This window comes from Pseudorasbora parva, chromosome 14 (assembly GCF_024679245.1).
Source record: "Pseudorasbora parva isolate DD20220531a chromosome 14, ASM2467924v1, whole genome shotgun sequence".
NCBI classification, from domain to species: domain Eukaryota; kingdom Metazoa; phylum Chordata; class Actinopteri; order Cypriniformes; family Gobionidae; genus Pseudorasbora; species Pseudorasbora parva.
The window spans coordinates 15,846,503-15,860,700 of NC_090185.1; the positions used below are offsets into that span (position 1 = coordinate 15,846,503).

Genomic DNA, 14,198 nt, shown 5'->3' on the forward strand with positions numbered 1-14,198 from the left:
TCCAAGACATCTTTAATAAAAGAGCTCTATATTTAACAAAGCACATACAAAATACCAGACCCGGAAGTGATTAAGCTTGTTTTACAGAATACAGAAGTTTGTTTTGCATAACCCATTTGCTTTATTGACCAGTTTGCATTATCTTGCTCATTTTATATGGCTACTAGCTCAAAAAGTCTTACGCTGATATACTGATTTGAGTTATAATAATCTCTGTTGTAATTGTAATACCAAACACCTATACCAAAGCACAAGTAGAAAACAATTTGGCTAGCAACAAAATGAAAACAAGAATATACGCCAAAAGTCCTCTGAGGTAAGTTACACTCGTCATAAAATGGCGGCAGTTAGTAAAACGAGCGCGGGAGTCGGCGGAGCGCCACAGAAAGATGTTATGCGTATAGCGACTTTTTGAGCGTTATATTGACGATAGTGAATATTAGGAAATATTTCGCACCTGAATCCGAGAGTTGCGTATTAAAATAAGATGTACGCTAACAGTATGTGAAGAAGTATTTCAAGATGCTATACGACATGGAAAGGTATGTAAGTTACTTTTCCACTGCGACTAAATTGTGTATTTTTAGCGTGTAGCTTTAGCATTTTTAATTGGCATTATTTAACAACACACAAGTGAGCTCATTTGCTGTATATCATTAAACTTAGGCTACCATGTGTGGCTCAATTGTTTTGAAAAATCGAAAATCTGACTAAAATGAAAGGAATATGTGTAGGCAGATTCCAGCACAATTTATTTTTATTTGCAGTTGCAAAAATGATGCTCGAGTATAAACAGTTGAACATAAAACACAGACTAGATGAACATTATACAGTTAATAAACCATGAACAAACATCCCAAAAATATGACCTGACACACCCGACAGGAATTCAGTGGAAATAAAATAAGCTTAACTTCATAACACGGAAGAAGAGTGTTGTAAGTCTTTCTAGATAAATAAAGCAGTCAAACATCATCTTACAATTTCATCCTCTGCCTGACCTTAAATTACTTTTATTTTTTTGAAAATTACACGTTATTTAAATGATGGCGATTTGATGACCAGTCATTTGGCTTCCAGTCAGGATAGGTTCTGCACATTCTTCTCACACTGATATTCATACTTTTCCAGAACCTCAAGGACAGAGGGAGGGTCATTTATAAAATGTGTTGACGCTTCCTTCACATATGCAAAATTTCTGCAACATGCAAAACCAAAATCCCATAACTTTATCCAAACACACAGCGAGAATGTTGCAGTTAAAGTGTCCACGTGTAATTTGCTGCATAAATAAGGCATATTCTGGATCTCTGCATGAGAACACATTCAGACGCCTAAACACGAAAGGTATGTAAATTGTGAAAACATCTTCAAACATGCTGTTAAAGTTCAAATTCACCAGCTGATAAAGTGTCAGTATTATGTGCAAATACTCAGAATAAAGCTGACGATGTTTTCTAGATGAAAACAAAGATATTCCCTTTTGCACAAACAAATAAAAGTTAAAACAAATATGGCTTGGAGTCAAAGAGGATAAAATATATTATGGTATATAAAATGAAGTGTAAAAGTCAAGTGTAAAGAAAACAATGCTGGCACACAAGAATGCTGGCACACAAGAAGACTTTAAAGCTATCATGACAACTAACACCAATCATTTTATTCCTGACCCGATTGGAATACGCTGTCCAGCGTAGCTATACAATGCACGATTGTAGAAGACCCGGTCATGGAACTGCTTAACCATCAAACAATTCAGCTTGTGGTTTAGTAACCGGTTTTTGGTGGCTCCACGTAGGCGGGGTTGTAAGCTGGTTGAGTAGAGCTGTAGTTTGCTGGTGGGGGCGGGTGAGCGAATCCAGGCTGAACTGGTGGTTGTATGGGGTACGCGGCCTTTCCACCATCAAACGCAGCCTGGCTGTAGGGAGCAGGATATCCTGGGCCTCCTGCAAACACACACAGAATTATGTCACTGAAGCTTCCATCCAACACTATGTTGGCACTTTTTTCTATTTCAAACTTCCAAGTAAAACTATGCCAATTGTAGCAAGCAAATTTAACCCTAACTCGTAAGTGAATACCGTTCAAATGTTTGGAGTCAGTAAAGGTGTTCATTTTTACTTTTATTTCGCAAGGGTGCATTCAATTGATCAAAAGTGACAGAAAAAGACATTTATAATGTTACAAATAAATGCTGTTCTTTTGAACAGCACAACTGTTTTCAACACTGATAATAAGAAATGTTTTTGAGCATCAAATCCTCATATTAGAATGATTTCTGAAGGATCGCGTGACACTTAAGACTGCAGTAATGATGGTGAAAATTCAGCTTTGAACACAGGAATAAATTAAATTTTACAATATATTCAAAATGGAAAAGTTATTTTAAATTGTACAAATATTTCACAATATTACTGTTTTCATAGTATTTTGATCAAACAAATGCAGCGTTGGTGAGCAGAACAGACTTCTTTCAAAAGCATTTAAAAAACACCCCAAAATTAAATGGTAGTTCTTTTTTGGCGATAAAAGAAATCTCACGTATATATGCTCTGAAATGGTTTAAAACACACTATTTCAACCAACCATTGTAGCTAAATAGATCAAACATGTTTAATGCAAGGACTAAAATAAAGTAAACAATGAATTCGTTTTAACCTAAAACTAATCTGTTTTAACAGGCAATAATTACCATCAAAGGTTTAACCTTAAATTACATTTTTGAGTGAAAATTCAAATAAATCTTTTTTAATTGGTTCACTTCAACATTCTGAACTAATGCAAAGTACTGAATTATTTAAAAATCCATCAAACTCATCACTCATACCAGTCATGAGACACGAAAGAGTTGCAAAACTACGTATGAAGAAGAGCCACTGGACTCTAAACGTCACCTGTGGTGAGAACATGACACACAATTTATTCTATTTTATGAGCTGTGAGCCAACTTTTCCTTCCTTTAAAAAAAAAAAAAAAATTTTTTTTTTCCGTTAGAGCCTTTGCCGTTGTGTTGAATCTTTGTAAAACTACGTCATGACAATTACCAAGAAAAGAAAAAAAATCACATTCAAATTTCAACATTCACAACATTTACTAAAAATAAATAAATCACAAATTCATCATAAATATTTGTACTTATCGCCCAGTTTTACAACTTAGGCTGACTGGACTTTTTGCTGTGCAAGGTCATTATCTTACCAGCCTCCTGGTATGGGGGTGGGGGACCCGCTGCATATCCCTGTCCCTGATATGGTGCAGTTGGCATGGGTTGCCCTCCATACCCTGGTGCCCCGCTGTACCCAGACTGAGGTGGTATCATGGGCTGGTATGGAGGGTACTGACTTCCCTGGACATTAGGCTGCTGAGGGTATTGTGAGGATATGACTGTAGTTGTTGTTGTTGCTCCCATAACAGCTGTTGGGAAAGAAAACGTAAGAAAAAACAATATGAATAATGAATGAGTTGGGTTGATGGAGGACCCACTATGCCAGTGGTTTTCAAACCTGGAGGCAAAACGTATTGCCAAACGTTTTTGGATGCCTGCCTTTACGCACATGAACTTTAATGACATCCTGTTCTTAATCCATAGGGTTTAATATGGAATTGGCACACCCTTTGCAGCTATAACAGCGTTAACTCTTCTGGGAAGGCTTTCCACAAGGTTTAGGTGTGTGTTTATGGGAATTTTTGACCATTCTAGAAGCTCATTTGTGAGGCCAGGCACTGATGTTGGACGAGAAGGGCTGGCTGACACAGTCTCCACTCTAAAGGCTTCAACATACTCCGCAAGAACCGAGAAAAAGTTCTCGCTCCCAGAGCTGTGATGACGTAATTTTGTTCTCGCAGCCCTGGTTTGAGAGTTCTCGCAGCTAGTTCTCGACACATCTGAGCAGAACGTTTTTCTTGCGGGTGTCCGAGAATTATTGTGTGTGATTGGTCATACATTTAATGTGGGCGTGGTTAATGCGGAAAAACGCAGATGATCGGCACCTGCTTTTCTCGGGAAGTATGGAATGTACTGGCCAGAACGAACTTTGTTCTTGTTCTTGCCACCTTGAGAAAACAAACAAATTTCTTTGTTTTTGCAGAGTATGTACCAAGATGAATTCATCCCAAAGGTGTTCTATTCGGGTTGAGGTGCAGGTCAGTCAAGTTCCTCCACCAAACTCACTCATCCATGTCTTTATGGACCTTGCTTTGTGCACTGTGTACGCAGTCATGTTGGAACAGGAAGGGGCCATCCCTAAAGTTGGGAGCATGATCCAAAATGTCTTGGTATGCTGAAGCATTAAAGGGTTACTTCACTGCTTTTTCATATTAAACTATGTTATTCCCTTAACTAAAACGAGTTGATACATACCTCTTGTCTCAGTGCGTGCACTTAATCTCTCTGACGCGCGGTGATGATCTGATAGCATTTAGCTTAGCACACTAAGCCCAGTTCATTCACTATGGTACCAAACAGAGATCAAGTTAGAAGTACCAAACACCTCCACGTTTCCCCTATTTAAATACAGTTACACAAATAGTTGAACGATCAAGTATGGTGACAAAATAAAACGTGGTACTTCTCTAATCGGATTAAAAAGGAGAACTATAATGTATGGTGGATTAACACTTCTGAGAGTACTTCAGCTCGGCACAGTAAAAAGTCCTGGCCGAAACATCTTCCCTCACACCTCCCCCTCACTCTCTCATTTCTGTCAATAGGGAGATGTGAGGGAAGATGTTTCGGCCGGGACTTTGGCATGCGCTGACCCCTCTCTGTGATTTTACATGGCCTACCACTTTGTGGCTGTGCTGCTGTTGTTCACAATTGCTTCCACATTTGTTATAATCTAAACAGTGGACGGTGAAATATTTAGTAGTGAGGAAATTTCGCAAATGGACTTATTCCACAGGTGGCAACCTATCACGGTACCACGCTTGAATTCACTGAGCTTCTGAGAGCAATCTATTCTTACACAAATGTTTGAAGAAGCGTCTGCATGCCTAGTGCTTGAGTTAATACACTTGTGGCCATGGAAAGGATTGGAACAACTGAATTCAATTATTTGGAGGGGTGTCCCAATACTTTTGGCAATAGTGTTTGTGTATATATTTACATAAATATGTGTATACATCTTGTACATTGCTGCAAGTAAAAGATAATTTATTAATCATCCTGACTGATATATAGGTCTGTAACAACTTCTCTGAACCCTTTCTGTCCTACTTATTATAAACTATTTTGTTTTTAAACCAAATGAATAAGGGCAGCCAGATAACGTCTGCATACTCAGTCATTGCTGCAGTTCCTTTCTGGTGCAGTTAAAGGGCTAAATTTAAGATGCACTAGATAACAACTTCCTGTTGTGTTTGAATCATTAAAAAGGCTGTTGAAAACCCTTAAAATCAGCAATGCATATGTATATATTCACTAGGATGATTAATCAGCCAAGCATTTGTTGTAATTTTATATAGACATATTTGAACATGCAAATCATTTGATATCATTGAATTGCATTACTTAAATATCATAATTATATTGGCATCCCTGCTCTACAGATATCAGCATCGCCCATATCAGCTTACACTGTTAAAGCTAGTAAGTTATATCTCAATTATAAACAAACAGCTTTACAACAACTCTAAATAATATGCTGACAGGAAATAAAAGTAATCCACCCTATGAAGAAATGCTGTTCCACAATACACCCGACAACATACTTCCAGACAGTTTACCAGCTAGTTGCCACAGCAAGGCAAAATTTACTTTAATTTAAAAAAAGAAACATAATATAAAATAAAATAAAAATACTAAGAATAGTGCTTAATACAATTTTTTTTAAATAGAAAATAGAAAAAATAATTTATTTTGTTTTCGAGTTAGTTTTTAGTTACTTGTGTTCCACACCTGTTCTTAGTTCTGTTGATTATTCTGTCTGTATTTAAAGTCCTAAAGCCTCGTTCAGGTAGTCATTTCTGGAAATCCATTTCAATCTGACCACTCTGATCAGATTTTACATGGTTGACGTGACTTTCTCAAGCCACGTAAAACGTAAACGCCAGACACTGTTATAGGAATCATGCTGAAAGTCGCTGCAGAAAAAGGTTGTGCAGTTGCGAGGTGCCAGACGAGCAGAAAATGACAATATAACAGAGACATGTTTTGAAATCGCTGGAGGCGACAGCACGTAGCAGCCTCCTGGTGCTCTCAAAAATTTGAATTCTGTCTGGAGAGCAGATGGATTTTTAAGTACACTGTTTCTTTAAGAAAGTGATACTACATTTTTCCCCCCTGAGTAACTAAACAAATGTTATGTAGGTGAGACTGCAGCTGTCTATCTTATGAAAGTCTTGTGGCAGTCATTAATCGTTTTCAGTTGCACATGGGCGCTCGCTCTTCCTGTTTGTGGTTATTGTGGACACAGTGAGTCAGGCTGGGTGGGGAATCCCAGAATTATCCAGCATTTAGTTTTTCCACTCTCAAAAGTCACATTTCAGCATTTGTATCATAGTCTACAAGGTCAGAGAAAGTCTAAACTTGTGGAGGAAAAAAGTTAAAATATTTCTGCCAATTTTACACACAGTCTCACGAAAATACATCCAGGTCACATCTCGGTCAAAACTGAACTTAAACTTTTTACGTCTTTGCAATTAACAATTTTAGACCAAATTTCTTGTTATTGGCTTCGCATTTGAATGTGTAATATGATTCTCATCAAAATATTTGGCAAGAAAGACATTTCTCAAATTGGAAACAAACAAGAAAAATATATAAGTGTAGACACTTACGTCTGGGATTTCTGCACATTTTGTAGATGCAGCAGCACGGGCAGACACAGCAGATGATGAACATAATGATGAAGGTCACAAGCCCTGCTATCGTCACGCCCACAGCAACATACATATTATCGTTCGTTTTACTACCTCAGGACAGATTGTGAAGAAAAGAAAAAAATTCACGTTAGAAACATTTTATTGGTTCAGATATGACCAGTTGCAGTTAGATTTCCCTGAAAAATGCAAATACAATAAATCTGTGGCATGACTATGTCTGACAAAACAAAAATAGGAATTGTGTTTGGGAAGTCATTTTCAAAACCTTGTTTGGTGACGCTAACGGCACAGAAAGTGTAGTAAATGTGAAAGCTAGTGTGCTGATGTCAGTGTAAAACTGTGAAAGCCATTATTTTTCATTAGACAAATAAAACTGCTCACAAAAAACAGTCGTCTTGCTTTTCCTCAGATAACTTCAGTAGTGGATTGGAGCAGCAGTATCGGTCATCGCACGTCCCGCAGCAGAATGTATAACGACACCTAATGAATGGCTTATACACACTATTGCTGGTGAAGTAGGGCTTGCAGTCGTCATCATCAGCTAAACAAAGCAAACAAGATGAGACAAATAAAACATATAATTTTTAAAAATATATTTAAGGAATAGTTGAAAACCTCCCACAAAAGAAAACCTTGATTTCTTTTACTCAGCCTCAGGTCACCCAAAACCAAGTAGTTCTGCGCAGATTTGAGCACTACGCAGAAGCAACAGAAGCTATTGTATGCCTTCAGAAGACGTGGAATATGACTATTTGTGTTTGTTTTTTATAAACAATTTGACAGTGTAAAAAATAGGGATATCCTGAGCCAATCTCAAGGATTGGTATCGGAGCAGATTATGTAATTTTTGTTGTGTCGTGCAGTGGGTGGCATTATGCACCTTCAAGGGGATTTGCCAACCGCCATCAAAAGGAAAAGAAGAAGCTCAAATGTGAACGCGAGGAACAATGAGGTCTGTTCTAAGCGTGTCACACATGCAATGAACGTATTTGATGTTCACTTTTGTAAAGAATCATTCAAAAGTAATTTATTTAGTAGGGCTGGGTATCGATTCAGATGTTCCAATTCGATACGATTTTGATTCACAAGCCCTTCGATTTCGATTCTTGATTCGATTTCGATTTGATTTTGAATTCCCGATTAAACTCAAATGAATATAGATTTAATACAAATACTATAGGTATTTATAAAAAAAGAACAGTGAACATAAGTGGGTAATTAAAAAGAAATGAAGAGCCACAAACCTGTATATTAAACCTTTTATTTTAGGTATACCTGAGTACATTAAAACAGAACGCATCTCTATATTTCAAATACATACAATTGTTAAATACAATTTTGATGCAACTTTATTCAAAAAAAAAAAAAAATCTGATAAGTATTTTATGGATGTTTGATATATTTATTCTAAAAAATAAAAAGGATATTGGATGATTTTTTTTTTTGCTGCTTTTTTTTTTGCTGCTCGTCATGTGTGCATTTACTCTTCGTACATGAGAAACGTGTTCATTATATTTTACAGTTAATAGAATGGTTAATTCCTGGACACGAGTAGTTGCCGTGGTAATGGACAACAATATCTTAACGTGCTGACTTAAGTTGACTGTGGACTAACTATTATTTGAGGAAATCTGTTTATAAGCTATTAGGGTTTGAATTATTGATCCTGCGCTGTATATGCACTATAATTTCAATATGTCGATAATGGCTAATGTATGTGCTTAAGTGACTGCTCAAGTTTGATTCTAATGCAAGGCAAGCATTCGCGTGTTTGCTCAGCTGTGTGTGTGTGTGTTGTCACATCAAATGGTTCTGCAGATTTTTAGTATTACTACAGCATTTCACCTCAGCATTATAAAAGGCGACAACGCACCGGAAGCCTCCATTTAAACACTGAATGAATGAAGGATGTGCGCCTCTTGCTCCTTTGTAAGATCACACAAAGCAAATGGGTGACATTTAGTGGAAAAGAATAGTAATTAGATTTACGTCAATCTTATGTTCAATGTCAGCGGAAATAAATATGGAAAAAAATCGATTCATGGCCTTCGAGAATCGATTCTGAATCGACCAGATTTTAAAAACCGATTCATCGAAAATCGATTTTTTTGCCCAGCCCTATTATGTAGATAATTTATCTGCTTGAAGACTGAGACATCATTGGCATAACACGATGCTATGAGTTGTCCCATATTCATAATTGTGACCAGTCTGGTTACAATTGTAACAAATGTTTACATCTACCAATGTCTTACCTATATATATATATTAGGGCTGCAACGATATGCGATATGAAATCGAAATCGCAATATGCAGGTCCACGAACCTGTATCGCGATGTGAGAAGGCAGAATCGCGACACACCCCTTCCAACTCCCAGAATTATCCTTCCTGTCCAGGTCCAACTTTTAAGTCAGCAGTATGGCAACATTTCAGCTACCCGCTGGAGAACAAGGATGGCAATCGTGTAGTTGAAAAGACCCACACAATTTGCCGTAAGTGTTTCAAGAAGCTTCCCCAACCGGCTGGCAAAGTGGTGTGAGCGTGGCGTTTCTGTTGCGTGTCATCCGCGGGGCGGCTGCGTGGCGTTTTCTCTTTCTTTGCACACCAGAAGCGTGTCTGACGCGGCGCTTCTGTTGGTATTGATGTATAGGAGGCCCTATACTTCATGTTAAATATATATTGCCTATTGGTACCGCAAAGAAAACGTCGGCAGTAGCCTATTGACCATACAGATATATGGTATTGACGGCAAAATAGGCTACAGAATACTGTACAGAATAAAACTGTTTTGTCCCCCCCATATCGAGGTTTGTATCGTACCGTGGGTCAAAAATCGTGATACGAACCGAATCGTGGGTTTGGTGTATCGTTACAGCCCTAATATATATATATATATATATATATATATATATATATATATATATATATAATATGCACACACACACACAAAAACAAACTGATCTGAATAACTTTACTTTAATATTTTAAAGGAGCTAGTTCACTTCAGAATTTGTGCAGAACTTATTTAATCTACTTCATGTAAGTTACCAAGCACTACGAAAACCAGATCATGGCTCAGTATCAGCAGATGCTCAATATTCAATGACTAGGGTGCGGAAAAAAAAACTTGATCAGGACATCCCTAAATAAACACAGACTTTCTGCATAACATTAGTGTGTCATGGAAGAAAATAATGTGCATTGGGGAAAAAATTAATTATATATATATATATATATATATATATATATATATATATATATATATATATATATATATATATATATTTTTTTTTTTTTTTTTTTTGTAGCTAATACATTAATACCTGTAAACTTTGACGCACCACTTGTGAGCAAATTTTTGTCCCAAAAAACTATGGGGAAATACATCACTGTTTAATAAATGTTTTCAAATCTCTGGAAACCTGTTTAGTTTAATAATTATAAAACACACATAATAGTTCTAAAAATAATAGCTAGATAATTGAACAGATTAAAAATAACATATGTATTACTTTCTGAAGACAAAAATGGGAAACAACTACCACTAAACTACATTTGACACCATAAAAATGAGGGGGAAGGGAGGGAATCGCACGTGACACATAAAACGATACACTATTCAGTTGATATCGCGATACTTCACAAAATTAAAGTTCTAAAAACACCTGTTTTAACATATTAAGTAACCGCATATCATGTCGTTTGTTTGTTTGTCAAGGCTGATCCAGCTATATACTTGACAGACATCGGTTAACCCGGACAAACCGTCGTCAAGAACAAGTTTAAACGTTAAGAAGCAGTTTCGTTAGGTATTTTAAACACTCACCGAATGTCGTCGTGAATATTCCCGCAAACAGGAGCAGAAGAACCGGGACGGTAGACGCCATTCTCCTTCAATAACGCGTTCAGTGCGGATGTGGTAATTTGAGAAGACGGACGCCTTCAGCCCTCGTCTGAAATCCTGCCTTGGGTAACGTAACGTTAAGAGAAAGAAAAAAGGACTAGTTCAGTTTAACTCTCAGGTTTAACTTTAAACCATAGAATTGCTTGCGTCTAGACCATAAACACGGGGTAAAAGATTGACGTTTTCGTGAAGAAAACCATAAACAACACACACAGACGATGTTGGACCAACAACAATGGGAATCAATGACTGAATAGCGTACCGGAATTGTGTCACAACGTGGATCCCGTAATCCATAAACTGCCCCTCCCATGCGGGAGCCAAACGAAAACGAAACGAAGGCCACTGATGTAGTTTAGAGCTTTATGGTCATATGGGAAACCAGCGGCGTGTCTCTCACACAATTAACATATTTGATGCGCACTTTTATAACGAATTATTCGAAAGTTATTAATCTCTCTCTCTCTCTCTCTCTCTCTCTCTCTCTCTCTCTCTCTCTCTCTCTCTCTCTCTCTCTCTCTCTCTCTCTCATATATTCATATATATATATATATATATATATATATATATATATATATATATATATATATATATATATATATAAAGTAAAATCATTTTTGTAAATCCAGTGATCAAATCCTGTGTAGCCTCGCAATTTCCCACGCAATCACAGCCACCTGGTTTAAGTGCAAATTCACAAAAACTAGAAGACTTTCTGACTGTATAAGAAATAAGCTTTTTTTTAAAAAGGCCAATGCACAATATGCATTGTACATATAAAATATGATGTTACTGGATCATGTAACATCTTTTCTTTTCAACCCTGCTGACCCAATGAGAATTTCATGATGATCATGCCTTTATTGCAAAATTTCCATAGTGATGCATTCTTCTCATAGGCATTTCATAATGTTGGAATTAATTTTCACGGTCAGTTAAATCTCTTTTTCGGCCATTTTAGGTGTAGAATAAACTGCTTAATAATCTGAATGCAAGTCGTTTTTCACTGTAAGTCACATCCGTTGGAAAAACAAATATGCCTATATGATCAGAATATTAACTACCCTAACAATTGTACACTCACTGTACAGATTACACATTTTGACTGTTTTCAAAATGCTTGATAACCACATAAGTTAGATAAAAAGTCTAAGCAAATTTTGTGGTAATCTGGCCACAGCGATGGTTTCTGATCAGTTGACCACAGTTTACGAAGGCGTGCACAGGGGCGGGTTTATAAATGAATCATTCTTTCAATCTAATTTCTTTTTTCAATTAACCTATTCACAAATAGCATCGATCAGGCACGTTTGAAATGCCAAACGCCTCGCTGTGAAAGTAGACCTAAGGTGGCTGCAGTCAGATGGAGGACTGAAAGTGCAGTCAAGACGGACATTCTCACTTCTCATTGTGAATCAACCACCTACGAGACCAAAGGCTGCTTTTGCACGAATCATGCTTGCTAATAATACATTTAACTTCCTTACAATTTTTTCCACTGATGATTGAAGAAGCCCGGCATATGTCATCAGAGAGATGTGTTGTTTTCACTAGAAAACTTTTTTGTTGCATGTACTTAGAATGTTAAGTACTTTCAACTTAAAAAATTGACACAACTATTTACTATCAAGTAATTTAGACTTAGACAAAGTTTAGTTGAAATATAAACAAAAGAAATGTTAAAAACAACACAACCTGTATTATTCCCCAACACACCTGTGTATAGTCAAGGACAACACATAAGGACAACACATTTTTTGTTAGTTAGACTTATTTAACACAGTAATGTGTCATAAATCACACAGGTTTGTGTCAGATGTGCTTTATTCAGTTTAACAAAATGAATGCAATAGCTACATAAAAATAATAATAATAATAATAATAATAAAAAAAAAAAAAAAAATATATATATATATATATATATATATATATATATATATATATATATATATATATATATATATATATATATATATATATATATACATTTTTTTACTAAATTTGTATTTAGCCTATACAGCTCTGGAAAAAAATTAAGAGATCACTTAACATTGATTTCTCAATGTTAAGGGGTCTCCTAATTTTTTCCAGAGCTGTATATTTTACATTGTAAAAGTGCTATATAAATAAAGTTGATTGATTGATATCTTCTATAAACTGAAAATCCCGTAACAGTAAGCAGAAGTCACTGTGTAAACGCACTGCACTTGACCATAAAAAATATATAATTTTTTTTAAATAATAAATAAATCCAAATACATTACATATGAGCATAAGAGGGATAAATTACCTCAAAAATATTTTGAGGAGAAACTGAAAGTCCCGTCAGTTGCACCGCCTCGTGTAGTGTAAGTGTAGCGACTCAGGCGAATCAAACACACAATCGCCAGTTACATTTAACAAATATGTTTTGAAAGTTGTGCTCACTAGCATACCTTCCCCCCCAACACAACAGAGGGAGATTCTTCAGTCACCCTGGAAACCATCTGATAAGATCTTTTTATGGCCGGAAAGAATGTGGCCACAGAGCTTTTGACACAGAGACACAGAGCTTTTGCCTCAAATTATAGACAAACCATCTATAAATGAACATGCACCCCAGGACATTATATGTAAACACATAATTGTTTTGTAAAATGTTTCTTCTGTATGGTATTTTGCATCTTTTTGTCTGTGTCTTAACAAAGTACTAGTTCAGATAACCTCATATATGTCATGTCTCCTATCAAATTAATGCTCACTTCACGACTTACACTTCCAGGTATATCACTTATTCAGAAAATGCAGTGTGTGTTTGTTGCATTAATTATAGTATGAAGACTCAGAGACCCACTGAGTCGAACCTTCAAACAAAGAGCAATAAAGTCTGCTGAGGAATTTCCCGCCGGGAAATCCCAACACTCTCATTGGTTAAGTCTAACCCTGGAGGGTGGGACTACGGCCAGACCATAAAAGGAGGACCTCGGATGCCCTCCTTCTCTCTTACACTCCCCTCTCTCTCTTCTCTCTCTGGCTGAACCAACACGTTTTTGTGGCTGGCCCTTGAGCCAGGCCACCAATGCAGGCCCTCCAAGCAGGCCTCAGCTCTTCCAAAAATCTTCTCTTCTACAATCCGATCTTCAAGAACACGAAGCATCGCTAAAGCAAACAGCCGCTTCCCTCCCAACCTCGGAAAGGACCGCCGGACATGCAGGACATTTGAACACGCAGAGACACATACGCACACAAGCGAGAAGCCAAAACGAAACCAAAAAGAATGCAAGTATTCTATTTCTTACTGCTGTAAAGAGGGTGTGTTATTCTCCCATTGGGATAAATTAACTCCGTGAAGGTCGTATTTGGTTGAACTGAAGGAAAGCATGCCTTGCTTACCCCCCCCCACTCTCTTTGTCTCTCTCTCCCCCTCACTCTCTTTGTCTCTCTCTCTCTCGTTTATCTCTCTCTAACTTCAATCTATTCATTATTCTCTT

The 14,198-nt window shown here is 36.9% G+C and overlaps 1 protein-coding gene across 2 annotated transcripts; it reads right to left on the reverse strand.

The window, feature by feature from the left end:
* Positions 1-739: 739 nt before the first annotated feature.
* On the reverse strand, positions 740-11,136 carry shisa10.1 (shisa family member 10, tandem duplicate 1). Of its 2 annotated transcripts, XM_067415629.1 has the most exons (6): positions 10,991-11,136; positions 10,651-10,789; positions 7,204-7,363; positions 6,778-6,908; positions 3,199-3,414; positions 740-1,946 (listed from the first exon to the last, which is right to left on the reverse strand). In XM_067415629.1, exons 2-6 carry the CDS (start codon positions 10,709-10,711, stop codon positions 1,768-1,770), a joined length of 747 nt encoding a protein of 248 aa, XP_067271730.1. In that variant the 5' UTR covers positions 10,712-10,789; positions 10,991-11,136; the 3' UTR covers positions 740-1,767. The 2 variants fall into 2 exon arrangements, with proteins under 2 accessions (XP_067271730.1, XP_067271729.1); XM_067415628.1 differs by lacking the exon at positions 10,991-11,136 and having other exon boundaries at positions 10,651-10,984.
* Positions 11,137-14,198: the final 3,062 nt, after the last annotated feature.